Source organism: Scleropages formosus, chromosome 3 (assembly GCF_900964775.1).
Source record: "Scleropages formosus chromosome 3, fSclFor1.1, whole genome shotgun sequence".
Lineage (NCBI taxonomy): Eukaryota > Metazoa > Chordata > Actinopteri > Osteoglossiformes > Osteoglossidae > Scleropages > Scleropages formosus.
Genome location: NC_041808.1, coordinates 29,163,182 through 29,176,186, shown reverse-complemented (window position 1 = coordinate 29,176,186; position 13,005 = coordinate 29,163,182). Strand labels below are relative to the sequence as shown.

At 46.1% G+C, this 13,005-nt stretch overlaps 2 protein-coding genes across 3 annotated transcripts; both read left to right on the top strand.

Moving 5' to 3' along the window:
- The first annotated feature begins 3,976 nt into the window (after positions 1-3,976).
- On the top strand, positions 3,977-7,227 carry mgp (matrix Gla protein). Of its 2 annotated transcripts, none has more exons than XM_018738481.2 (5): positions 3,977-4,083; positions 5,639-5,711; positions 5,866-5,895; positions 6,214-6,295; positions 6,675-7,227. In XM_018738481.2, the coding sequence occupies exons 2-5, from the start codon at positions 5,651-5,653 to the stop codon at positions 6,814-6,816; spliced, it is 315 nt and encodes a 104-aa protein (XP_018593997.1). In that variant the 5' UTR covers positions 3,977-4,083; positions 5,639-5,650; the 3' UTR covers positions 6,817-7,227. The 2 variants fall into 2 exon arrangements, with proteins under 2 accessions (XP_018593997.1, XP_018593996.1); XM_018738480.2 differs by having other exon boundaries at positions 3,982-4,083; positions 5,642-5,711.
- Positions 7,228-8,827: 1,600 nt separating this feature from the next.
- bglap (bone gamma-carboxyglutamate (gla) protein) lies at positions 8,828-10,601 on the top strand. Its single transcript, XM_018738479.1, has 4 exons — positions 8,828-8,939; positions 9,163-9,213; positions 9,625-9,730; positions 10,148-10,601. Exons 1-4 carry the CDS (start codon positions 8,879-8,881, stop codon positions 10,248-10,250), a joined length of 321 nt encoding a protein of 106 aa, XP_018593995.1. The 5' UTR covers positions 8,828-8,878; the 3' UTR covers positions 10,251-10,601.
- Positions 10,602-13,005: the final 2,404 nt, after the last annotated feature.

The window sequence follows — 13,005 nt, the reverse complement described above, 5'->3', positions numbered from 1 at the left end:
GTGTTAGTTTGTTGGAAAGGTCACTAACCAGAGAGAAGGCTGCAAGTCTGTCACAGAAGTGAGAGAAAAAGAGGATGTTCTTAAAGGGTTTTTGCGGCTCTGGAGGTCCTTCCACTCCCTGTTGCGAAAGAGATACGCGCTTGTTTCCTTGGTCACATGACCAATCAATCACAGTTTTGCATTTCATGTTCTCTTTCCCCTTACGGAGCTCCGGGAGTCGTAGCTGACAACAGAACAGAACAGAAAGCCGTCTTATCGTCCTCGACCTCCCCATGTGCCGCTGTTAGAAATGCCTCCTTATAGAAATAGACACGAAGACACAAAAGCTAAAGGAATCTGACAAGTTCCTGTAATATTTTGGAGGAGCATCTTCATTGCCGTGACCTCTGCCAGATATGCATCTTCCGGAAGAGGGTTGTTTGGGGATTATCTCATATGCAGCCTCCTGCACATCCACATCCACAGATTATGCTTTTTCTCTCATTCCTCATGCAGACTGACTTTTAAGAAATCATTTATCATTTAGATTTTTTTGCACTTTATTTTTTATTCTCCACATTCCTATAGATTCACTTCTATGTCACATCGCACATCCAAGCGTCTTCTCGGATCACCCGCAGAAATGTGCGTGAAATTAAACGAATTAAAACTTACCGCCTAGTGAAAAGTAATTGTTATATTTCAAACTGTCTGACTCACTTGCCGTTTTAAGCTGCTGGAGAACATCAGTTCTTGCGAAGGAAACAGAGTCATGTCGTGCTAAACTGCAGGCCGCGTGCGTGGGCAGAGCTCTAGCAAGTGCGCTTTGCTTTTGTTGAACTCAAGACCGTGGCCAACATGTAATGTGCAGAAGCAGTAGGAAAAAGTGAGCGCATGGCTGGACTGAGAGAAAGGTGAAGCGTAGAGGGGAGCAGCGGTGAAACAGAAGAGAGATAAACACTGAAACAATGAACACTGACTGCCTTCTCTGGCTTTTCCTCCCACACAGGGCTTCTGCTGTTCCACTGCGAGAACCTCGCTCTCCTTGGTCTCCTTCACCCACGGCAGCGCAACAGGTGTATGAGGCTGGACTCAACGGTTCTGACATTGTCCTCATCCTGCGAACATGTCCCAGTGCTGCGTATGTGATCCGAATGTCTCGTTTCCAGTTCATTGTGCTGCAATGCAAAGACAATCAGGGATCAATCACTGACGGAATAATGCGATCAAAGGATAGCATGTGATGCAGATTGCATCAACTCTAAGGAATTCTGGAAGGTCTGCACACACATGCACACGCTTTCTGAACTGCTTGTCCCATATGGGGTCACAGGGAGCCGGAGTCTAACCTGGCAATGCAGTGCGTAAGTCCGGAGGGGGAGGGGACACACCCAGGACGGGACGCCAGTCCATCGCAAGGCACCACAAGCAGGACTCGAACCCCAGACCCACCGGAGAGCAGGACCCGGTCCAACCCACTATACCACCGCACCCCCCTGGTCTGCACACCCTTCTGGAATATATTAAAATGTGCTACATGATCAAACCTGGGATATATTGGAACCTTTAACCCTGGAGCCCTCGCTCTATGTGTGTGGACATATTTGGAGTCTCTAGGTGTGCCATATCTACCTCTATGTTGCCGTGACCCTGTGATGTTCATAAATGTGGTAAAAAACAAGATGTAAAGGTTCGGGTGACTTTTGGAATGCAATCACAGGAGCTGAGGAGATGGGCTGGAGAGAAAACACAGAGCTAGGTATCATACTTTCTGCTCTATATTACATTTATTTATTTATCAGATGCTTTTCTCCAAAGCAACTTCCAATGAACTCTATGTAGTGTCATCAGCCCACTCACTACTTACACTGGCTCACGCATCCATACATCAGTGAAACACACTCTCTCTGTCACTCACACACTATGAGGAACATGACCAGTGTGTCTTTGGACTGTGGGAGGAAACCAGAGCACCCAGAGGAAACCCACACAAACTCCACACAGACCGAGCAGGGATCGGACCTATGTCCGCTCACACCACCCAGGCGCTGTGAGGCAGCAGCGCTACTCGCTGTGCCACCGTCTCTCTCCTTTTTTTTGTCTCCTGCTCTCTTTCTCCCTGTCCTCCCTTTCTAAGATCTGAAATCGAACAACCGCCCGGCACAGCAGTACACGCCAAAGGCGCGAAAGAATACCGGGGCAGTCAACACATAACTAAAATAACACACCCGCACACGCGGCCCACTCTGTGTCCTCCCCAGTTTCCTGTTGATGTGTGCGCAGGGGAAAGGACATGTAATATCTCGAGCCGCAAACACCTGGCCAACAGCCCTGAAAGACGGACCTCATTTTTACCTCTGTCTCACTCAAAAGAACAGTTGTCTGGGTGATTTTTTTTTTCCCCCTCCTATTCCTGCGTGAATCGTCTCTGCCTTCATCTCTGTCCACCGTGAGAGCAGTTAGGGTATTTATGTATGTTTGTCCACATGTCTATTTTTGCACGAATCTTACCGGTGTGTTGCGTTTATTTATTGCTAGATCTCACCAAGGATGAGCCTTTTTTAAAGTACGGAATACATAATATGCATAAATATAACCACTGACCACCTGTGGCCCTAGGTGTAGTTCATAAACGTATGCAGAATGAAGTGATAAGCATCAATCTGTAAAATAAGACAAAGAGGAAAAATTGATGGGGAAGTTTTTGGTAAAAATGATTTTTGTGAGGATTTTGATGGAGATGAGAAATAAGATCTCATACTTTTGCCAGTTAACAAGTATAGGTAACTATTCTATATCTTTCCCACAATTCCCGTTATCCCCGACTATTTACAATAAATACCTTTTCCGGCTCGACCGCAACTCTCTTCAGTAACACAGGTTGTTACAGCACCCATGCATTTTCTTGCAAAATAAAGGAAACGTAGCCTGTAAAGAATAAACTGTGATGCAATGTAAATGTATTGGATGACATGGAGAATTTTTAAAAATCCTGACAAGGAGCTAATTGCATGAGTATCTAAACTGCGCTCTATGATCTTTTTTTGTCCTGCAGACAGTTGAGCGTGTCTGCGTGTTGAAATGCTTGCCACTCACTTCATTTGAATGATGCTCACGTGTTCATTTATTCAAACGCGGAGTTTGCATGTTCTTCCTGCGTCTGCGTGGGTTTCTTCCGGGTGCTCTGGTTTCCTCCCACAGTCCAAAGACGTGCTGTTCAGGTTCCCCCATAGTGTGTGAATGAGAGAGAGAGTGTGTTCCACTCATGTATGGATGAGGGACCCATTGTAAGTAGTGTCTAGCAGTGTAAGTCACCACGGTGAATAAGGTGTGTGGGCTGATAACACTAGATAGAGTTAATTGGAAATCGCTTTGGAGAAAAGCATTTGCTAAATAAATAAATGTAAGCGTATTCATTTAGCTAAAGCTTTTTCTTTCCAAGTAACTTACAATGTTAAGCTGCTGCAGTGATTTACCCATTTTTACAGCGCAGTAACTTGCAGTGGAGCAATTCTGAGTAAGAACCTTGCTGAAGGGTTCTTCAGATGTAGGTGAGATTCGAACCTGCAACCTCTAAATTCAAAAGTTGTGATTCTAACAACTATGCCCCACACCTCTCCCCGCTTGTTATTAGTGCGTGCGTTCCATGTTCACACACACACACATTTACCATGCTATTCTCAATTTTTTCATGATACTTGTGAGACTGCATGAGTGACTCAGCCCAGCGTGGGCTCAGGTGACTGAGACAAATATGTCATCTTATTTGCTTTCCCTTCCGTCTCACTGTTTATTGCCGCCTGTTTTCCCCTTTCTCTGTAGCTTTCTGTCTGTTTTTGGAGCGAAGAGGTGTTTTGCAGCAGAGAGAGGGAGAAAGTGAGCTAATAGTTTGGTCTGATTGAGTAGGTGGAATGGGGAACAGAGCAAGGGAGGGGAGAGGACGCAAAAGCGAGGGAGAGTAGGGGGAGCAGGAGAAAGGGGTGGGGGAGATCGGTATAAAAGGCTGAAATCTCAGGTTTGGAATCATTCTCAGAGAACGGCTGAAGCTCGGGGAACAAGGATCATTTTAATTTTCGAATACGTCGTCCATCATTCACCCTTACGGTAAGTTTGGTACGTTCATCGACTTTGTGTTCCCCGCGCAAAGTTCTCAGCAAGCAGGCTTTTAAAGCACGGTGCGGTGTCGTTTGGCCGGGGAAGGTAGGAGGGTTTGCTTTGGCTCCGTGTCACTAATGTCCTGAGGCCTGCTGGAAAGGGTCTGCGCCACTAGTTCGCGTGCACTGTGAGCCGTTGCCCTGCATCATCGTGTTTGCGAACGTCGCCGTTTCCAGAGACGACACACCAGACTCTTCGGGTAGTTTGTAAATGCAAGCGGAGTTTATTACAGAATAACAAAGCCCAGCTGGTCTGCAGAGCAACTGCCAGACAACCGGCGAACGGTACCTTTTGCACAATTTTGGATTAACCGGACACTCCCTTCTTAATGTGGTCCAGATCCCCTTGGATCTGCCCCGCTATTATTTTTCAGCCGGATAATGGTCTTTCAGTCACGGTGGCGCCTACTGTAGTCTGCCTGATTCTTATCTTGACACAGGTCCCAACTTTGGGGTTCTGCTTCCAGGCACAACTGCCTTCAAGGGATCACCTTGATTGATTGGTACCGCTTTAAAGTACCCTCATCGCAGGGCGTATACCTGAGCTGTGTTTGCTCTTGCCTGGGTCAGTTTCAGGCCACGCACACAAATCACACTTAAGCTTTACCATACGAACGACTCTGTAGCTGCAGATTGCACGCAGCTCGAGGGCTGAACCCGCAGAGCGGACGGCAGCTCACCTCTGTCGACGGCTATGTGACGTCTGCGATGACGGCGGTGGGGCTCTTCAGGAAGACAAGCTCATAGCGATCCCAGACATCTGACATCATAGACAGACTCATAGACATCTGCTCTTGTAGGAGCCGTCGAGTCTGGGTTCGGCATCTCAACATCCGGCGCAGCTGCTTGCGCGAGTGTTCGGTGCCTGGTGGAGTGCCCCCAAACTGCCATACTATTCTCTTTCTCTCTTTGTTTCTCTCCATACCTTTCCTCCCCACTTTTTCTGACTCCCTTCTGACTGACACGTTTCTCACGTATGCCCGCTGAGTGAAATCTGGCCCACGCTCGCAGGGGCATTTGCTTTACGTTCACATTTTAATTTAATACCTGAGACTTTTCTGCAGAGTTAATTACTTTGATTTATCCATTAATAGAGCTGCATAACTTTTACTGTACGAATTCAGGGTAAGTACCTTGCTCAAGGGTACGACATCAGTGTAAGGCAGCAACTCTGGCCTCTATCCCACCTGTTGCCCCGGGGGGCAAACATTACAACAGCAGGTGATTCGGTCGCTGTGCCTGTTTCCAAAATGAAGCAGGAATTTCAAAATGCCCTATCTGTTCCGTTTCTGCATTTTTTTTGTCTTTGTCTGTTTCTTCCACAAACTGAAGAAAGAATCGTTGAGGCTCACATGCAATTTATCACCTTTACGGAAACGTGACAGCAGGCCCAGGTTGTTAGTATCACTTCATGAAGCGTCTTCAGACAGTGCCCTCCATGAGCAGTATGTGAAGATTCTTATGTATGATGATCAGAGAAACTAAAACGTCCCCGTCTTCCCCAGCAGGCCGACAGGATGAAAACTCTTCTGCAGTGTGTGGCTCTGTACGTCCTCCTCGCTCTGTGTCTCTGCTACGGTACGTTGGTCCTTTGCCCCATCCGCGCCGGAGCGCCGCACTTTTGCCTTCACCTCGATGCATCGTTTTCACTGCATCATTTTCGTCTTGCGATTGTGTGATGTTTGCAAAACGTCGGTCGAGTGTTTACAGCCTCGTCATTTTATTTTCACAGATTCTCACGAAAGTCAAGAATCTTTCGAGGGTAATTCAATCAACAGACTTATTACACCACGAATAGATGCCGTGCATGCTTCCATACTGTCTGCTGTAACTTGTTTAAACCTCTGGTTTTAGGTATATGTGATAATAAAGTAGCCATCATAAAAATGGCAATAGCCATAAAGGACTTTGCCATCCTTTTGGAGTATTTCTCTGCAGTTTACTCAGTTACACCCAGTTCCTTTTCTAAGGTCACATACTTTTCCTGCAGTGCTGCCTCCATATGATCCTATGTATTTGTGGCTCTATATCATATGTTCCGAATGTACAGTTTCAAGCTGTCACTTCACGCCATTCGCAGATCTGTTCCTCAACGGACGACGGGCCTCCTCTTTCTTCCACCCACGGAGAGGGAGCACCTACAACAGCTACAACTACAGAAGGTAATGGCCTGCAAGCGCACCAGCGCTCAGGTGCCGTGTACCCAATAACCAAGCATCAGCGTGACCCGCGCTCTAAATCTAGGGAAGGTCGTGGACAGAATGCTGCTGTTGATGCGTGCATTCATCTCAATTAAAAGGATTTGTCATCGTTGTGAATTTATTTATTCTGCCTATGCAAAGCAACGGACAGCTTATAGAATGGATCCATTTAGTGGACCGGCTCTAGGGAACACCATTTGGTCCCTCCAGGTCCTTGAATGACCTTCAGGGTTCAAACCTGTGTTCTTAACTACTGTGCTGCCTTATTTTACATTACTCAGTGCTGTTCTGAATTGTCCCGTGTAAGATCGCTCCGTTTTCTGATGCACGCCTTCTGCAGGCTGGTCAAGTCACCTGCGGAGCGACGTGCGGAGACGTGCGAGGACTTCTCCCCCTGTCGTTTCTACGCCGGTCGCTATGGTTACCAGCTGGCCTACCAGAGATATTTTGCTGCTCGCAGACCGTGGGACAGAAAATACTGAGGCTCGCAAGATACGGTGTGAAGGAGTGGTGCCGACCAGTCAGTATGTCACCTAACATTTAAGCAATGTGCATTTCTTTTATTTTTACATACGAAGCAACATTTTATCATATTATAAAGGGAATTTTATCGCTATTCTGGCAAATTTACTCACGTAGTTCGAACACAAGCTGAGTGCTTTTAGCAGTCCTGCACCATAACACTCAAAGCACATGACAGAGACCTATGAATGTACTCTCGGAGAAGGCCATTTTTTTTCCCACGATTTCCGCTGTCGTTCGATTGGTGTCTGCTGCGTATCTTTAAAATGTTTTCTCGGCGACGTTTCCATCGCACCACGTCATGTCAGATTTGTTTCCTTCTCCTGTCTTGTCCTTTTTCTTTCATTGTATTTGTCCAACAATAAAGGCTATGACAGCAGAGTGTCAGGGTCATTTATGCTTCGTGCACATTTGCTCTTTGACACGTGGGCGCGGCACATCGCGGTTCGTCCGAAGAGGCGCCTCTTTATGCCGGCTGTCTTTCTCCAGCGTGCTGAGCATGGGATGCGGCACTCATCTGCAGCTTTCGGAGACGGCGCAAATCGCAGCACGTTTGCGGGCCGCGCGTTGCTTAGAACGGCATGTGTCTGTACGTGCTGGGGCGTGGGGGCCCCCGCAGTGCTCCACAGGGTTCATCAGGGACGCAGCCTTCAGCTTCACCCTCTTTCACGTACAAACATATACATGGCAAGACTTCTGAGCCAGACGGCAAAATTACATCCCGCCTCGCCAACACTAACTGCTGTCACCAGAAATATCGCAGGCAGCAGAGGAGTCTGAGTTCACTGCTGCTCCCTGCAGTGACATCCCGCATCATCCGTCCACCCGTGTGCACCTCCGTGCATCCGTCTGTCCGTCCGCGCATTATTACAAACTCATGTAGAGAAAATGTGGGAACAGTAAAATGGAACTGTACAGAGCGACAAAAGAAATTTGCATCGTGCATCCTGTCCATTTGATTCCCACACTCTCTCCCTGCCAAACAGCACTCGTCCTGCTGCAGGGGTACAGCAGTCCAGAGCCCATCCCTGGAGCACATTGCACTAGGCTAAGAAGGGCATACCCTGGACAGGATGTCAGTCAGTCACAGGCTGCCACTGGATGCATCTTTTACTTATTTTTATTCCTAAAACGCAAATGCAAAAAAAATTGCGTTTCTCCTTGAGAGCATAAGCTAAAACCAAATCGTAACAGTATTAACTATGATGCATTTTGAGTGTGTTTGTTGGCTACATTAATCATTAAAAAAGACCATGAAATGAGCCATAAATGCACTGAGTTAACTCAGTCATGATGGAGTTCTGCTTGAAAATTGAAAACGGGGGAGCGTATTTGGCGATTAAAAAAAAACAAAGAAATTAAATGGGCTCCTTCACATTATATGGTCTGCTTTTCGTAAGCTATTTACATATGGTTTTCACTCAATAGCTGGTTTGTGGTTTGAAAAAGTGGCACAGTGGCCATTGGCATTTTGGAAGCCGTACATCTCGGGAAATTCTTGCGCAACTGCAGGAGCCTGTTACACATAATGAATCTGAATTTGGAAAAAATAGTAGATGTTCATTCTGAAGGTCCTATCATTACATACTAAATCTGAATGAACAAAGTACAGGCAAAACAAAAAAATTGTGCAGATTCATAAAGCAAATCTACCCATAACATATGCCATGCATTTAAGTTTATTTTTACTAGAAGCTCATGATGATTTTTCTTAGCCTGCAGTACTAAGCACAGACAACAGAATGCTGAAAATATGTTGTATAGTTATGTATATTCTAATAAACTGAATGAAGGAGAACAGACAGTGATATTTGCAGAAATCTGTTCTGACTTCCGTATGGATATATATATATATGTTGTGTGTGTGAGTGTCACACGATTCCCTAACCAATCACAAGATTTTGGAAAGGGGGGGCACACTTATAAACAGGATGGACAGGACAAGTTGTGAGTAAGGAAGAGAAACCAGGTTCGAAACTTGCTGATCATCCTGATAGAGGGCAAAATCAAGCTGATAGAACGATGAAGACCTTTGTTGTTCTTATCCTCTGTGCTGTGTTGGCTGTCTGCCTGTCTACTGGAGGTAAGGGACAAGATCTTGTGTGTGTGTGTGTGTGTGTGTGTGTGTGTGTGTGTGTGTGTGTGTGTATTAGCAGACTTCCCCAAATCACCCCCAAAGACTAAGCTAAAACAAGAAATTTTAGCAATTGCAATTTGTATCCAAGGTAAATAATTTTGTTGAAAGTGAAAGCAGCCAACTGCAGCATCCTCGCTTTCTGATGCCGTGCACCCCGTGTGATCCCCAGACTCCAAGTCTTCTGTCTCAGGCAGCGTGCCAGACTCCCCCAGCAACGAGGGTAAGAGAAACTTGTATTGTACTGATCCCTTTTCTCTCGCTGCGTAACTCACGCTCTGCCCCTCAGCCTGTGGTGTGCCGATACACCTGTACCTCCGTCTCCAGGTACGCACCTCATGTCACAGTTTTATTATTGAGTTACACAAGAAGGTTTCATAGCTGTGCTTCCAACACTTTGACGTTTTTATTATAGTTCTTTCCTGTGGATGCGCGCAGATGCACAAAGTGGATAGCAGATGTCTCTGCAGCGATGCAATAACAGTGATATTTTGTCCGTGATTTTTTTTAATCCAAATCTGCGCGCGAGCAATTTTATCCTTCTGCGCTTTTGCATGCGGATGTCTGCGTGGGTTTTTTTTTTTTTTTTGTGCATGCGTCTCCACTTATTTCACTGCGTGGGTCTCTGTTACAGAGGTGTTTGTGAAAAGGGACCTGGCCTCCGCCCTCATGAGACAGAAAAGGGCTTTCACTGCCAAAACAACAGCCCCGGCGGACCTGACCCTGACCCAGCTGGAGAGGTACAGTCCATATTCCACAAGTCCACTATTACCAGTCAAAGAACTGAATCAAAGTTTATATTCCACTTAACAAAGGGAGCCACTTCCATTTTTATATGTTAAACACTTTGGAGGCTGTTCCTAGTAATTACAGCGCATACAAATTACACCCAACACTTGTTAATGATTGCCTGGGCAATGTCTGATTTAAAATGCATAGTAATAAACCTTAATATAGATTTCACTTCTCTTTAAAGCTGTAAAAAGTAAATGCAAATAGTAAATGCAAATACACATGTCCACAGCTTGAATGAGTTCAGATGCTTAAACAGGGACTGTGCACCGACTCGTTCTTTTCTCTCATCCTCCGTCTCTCAATGTGCGCATGAACCCTTCGCTGCATCTCCCCTTCCCTCCTGCCCTCTGCCTCCGGGGCAGCCTGAGAGAGGTCTGTGAGGTCAACCTGGCTTGCGAACACATGGCAGAGACAGCTGGGATTGTTGCTGCCTACACCGCCTACTACGGACCAATCCCTTTCTAGACGGGAACCTCATCAACCATTTGCCTCCGAGAAGCAGGCTCTTCAACTTCTTTACTGTATTTACCAGCAAGGAACTTTATTCACACACCACCTAATTAATTGCCTCACTTAAATACTAAAGCACATCATATTTCCGCGAGGGCTGTCCATTTAGATGAAGATGTAATAAACACTAGTGTCATTCATCTTCCAATGTTCAGCAGACAAACACCAGCTGTCACAGTCTCCTACCTTTCGCTGCCAGACATTTAACCAGAGATGGAGAGGGACCAAAAAACAGGGATAAAAAGAGATGGAAGCAGAATGTAGTAACTTGAAAATACCAAAAGTCTGGCAAAAGATAGAAGTCATGACCAGAAACCAAAGAGTACTGTTTCATTTTAATGTTTATTCAGTTGTATTTCTTCGAAGGGGTAGGAGTGGGGGGTTAGACTTTTGTTTGCCTTATTATTCTTTAGTTTAGAAACAATAAAGTACATACTGATCAGAACCTCTTTGAGTCCAGCTTTTTTCTTGCCTTTACTTTTAGTCACTATTGAGGTGATGCTGGGAGAAGAGGACTGCATACACGACAGTGCATAGTCACGCTGTCGTGACTCTCTTGCTGCTGTACCAGGTCATAAATGACACGGAGGGAAAGTGTCAGTAAACATACAGACCTTGTTCCTCATCCAAAAATTAGTAGATGTTCCCCGACACTTCCATGCAGCCAGGTCCTCTAAATCAAGGCCTTAACCCTTAACTCCTGCAAACAGCCACCTGTAGCAAGATCTTACTGAGGTTCAAGCCGAAGATGCTTCAGGAGACCTCTAATCATGTTGCGCAGCAGTACCATGGGGAGAAGCCTGGTACATACTGAGAATTTAATCATCTTAAAAGAACATTATTCACAGCTTTATATAATTATTTTATTATAGTGTATATAATACGCAGGGGTGCGGTGGCGCAGTGGGTTGGACCACGGTCTTGCTCTCCGGTGGGTCTGGGGTTCGAGTCCCGCTTGGGGTGCCTTGTGACGGACTGGCGTTCCGTCCTGGGTGTGTCCCCTCCCCCTCTGGCCTTACGCCCTGTGTTACCGGGTAGGCTCCGGTTCCCCGCGACCCCGTATGGGACAAGCGGTTCTGAAAATGTGTGTGTGTATATAATACAATATAATGACACTGGAAACCCTGAAAGAAACATGTTGTAATGGGAACAGGAGACTTCTTCTAATGCAATGTTTATGCATAATTATTAGAGGAGATATACACTCACCAGCCACTTTATTAGGTACACCTGTTCAACTGCTCATGAACCCAAATATCTAATCGGCCAATCACATGGCAGCATCTCAATGCATTTAGGCATGTAGACATGCTCAAGATGATCTACTGAAGTTCAAACTGAGCATGAGAATGGGGAAGAAAGGTGATTTAAGTGACTTTGAACGTGGCATGGTTGTTGGTGCCAGATGGGCTGGACTGAGTATTTCAGAAACTGCTGACCTACTGGGATTTTCACGCACAACCATCTCTAGAGTTTACAGAGAATGGTCAGAAGAAGAGAAAATATCCAGTGAGCGGCAGTTCTGCGGGTGAAAATGCCTTGTTGATGCCAGAGGTCAGAGGAGAATGTTCAGACTGGTTCGAGCTGATAGAAAGGAGACAGTAACTCAGATAACCTCTCGTTACAACCGAGGTATGCAGAAGAGCATCTCTGAACGCACAACACGTGGAACCTTGAAGCAGATGGGCTACAGCAGCAGAAGACCACCCCGGGTGCCACTCCTGTCAGCTAAGAACAGGAAACTGAGGCTACAATTCACACAGGCTCGCCAAAATTGGACAACAGAAGACTGGAAAAACATTGCCTGGTCTGATGAGTCTTGATTTCTGCTGTGACATTCAGATGGTAAGGTCAGAATTTGGTGTAAACATCATGAAAGCATGGATCCATCCTGCCTTGTATCAATGGTTCAGGCTGGTGGTGGTGGTGTAATGGTGTGGGGGATATCTTCTTAGCACACTTTGGACCCCTTAGTACCAATTGAGCATTGTTTAAATGCCACAGCCTACTTGAGTATTGTTGCTGACCATGTCCATCCCTTTACGGCCACAGTGTACCCATCTTCTGATGGCTACTTCCAGCAGGATAACATGCCATGTCACAAAGCTCAGATCATCTCAGACTGGTTTCTTGAACATGACAATGAGTTCACTATACTCAATGGCCTCCACAGTCACCAGATTTCAATCCAATAGAGCACCTTTTGGATGTGGTAGAACGGGAGAGTCACATCATGGATGTGCAGCCGACAAAGCTGCAGCAACTGCGTGATTCTACCATGTCAATATGGACCAAAATCTCTGTGGAATGTTTCCAGCACCTTGTTGAATCTATGCCATGAAGAATTAAGGCAATTCTGAAGGCAAAAGGGGGTCCAACCCAGTACTAGCAAGGTGTACCTAATAAAGTGGTCAGTGAGTGTATAGCAGCGACAACAGGAAGCAGCAGGTGGCATCAGCAGGTAACACCTCTGCCTCACAGCACCTGGGCTATTTGGGCATACGTTCAAATGCAGTCCATCCCCTTGGAGTTTGCATGTTCTCCTCATGTGTGGGTCTCCTTCAGGTTCTCTGGTTTCCTCCCACAGCCTAATGAGATGTGTTTTGTGTTGACTAGTGGTGACTATAAATTGCCCTTAGCATGTGGCTACCCTGCAGTGAACTGACATCCTGTCCAGGCTGTACCTTTCCCAGCCTAGCATTCGGTGATT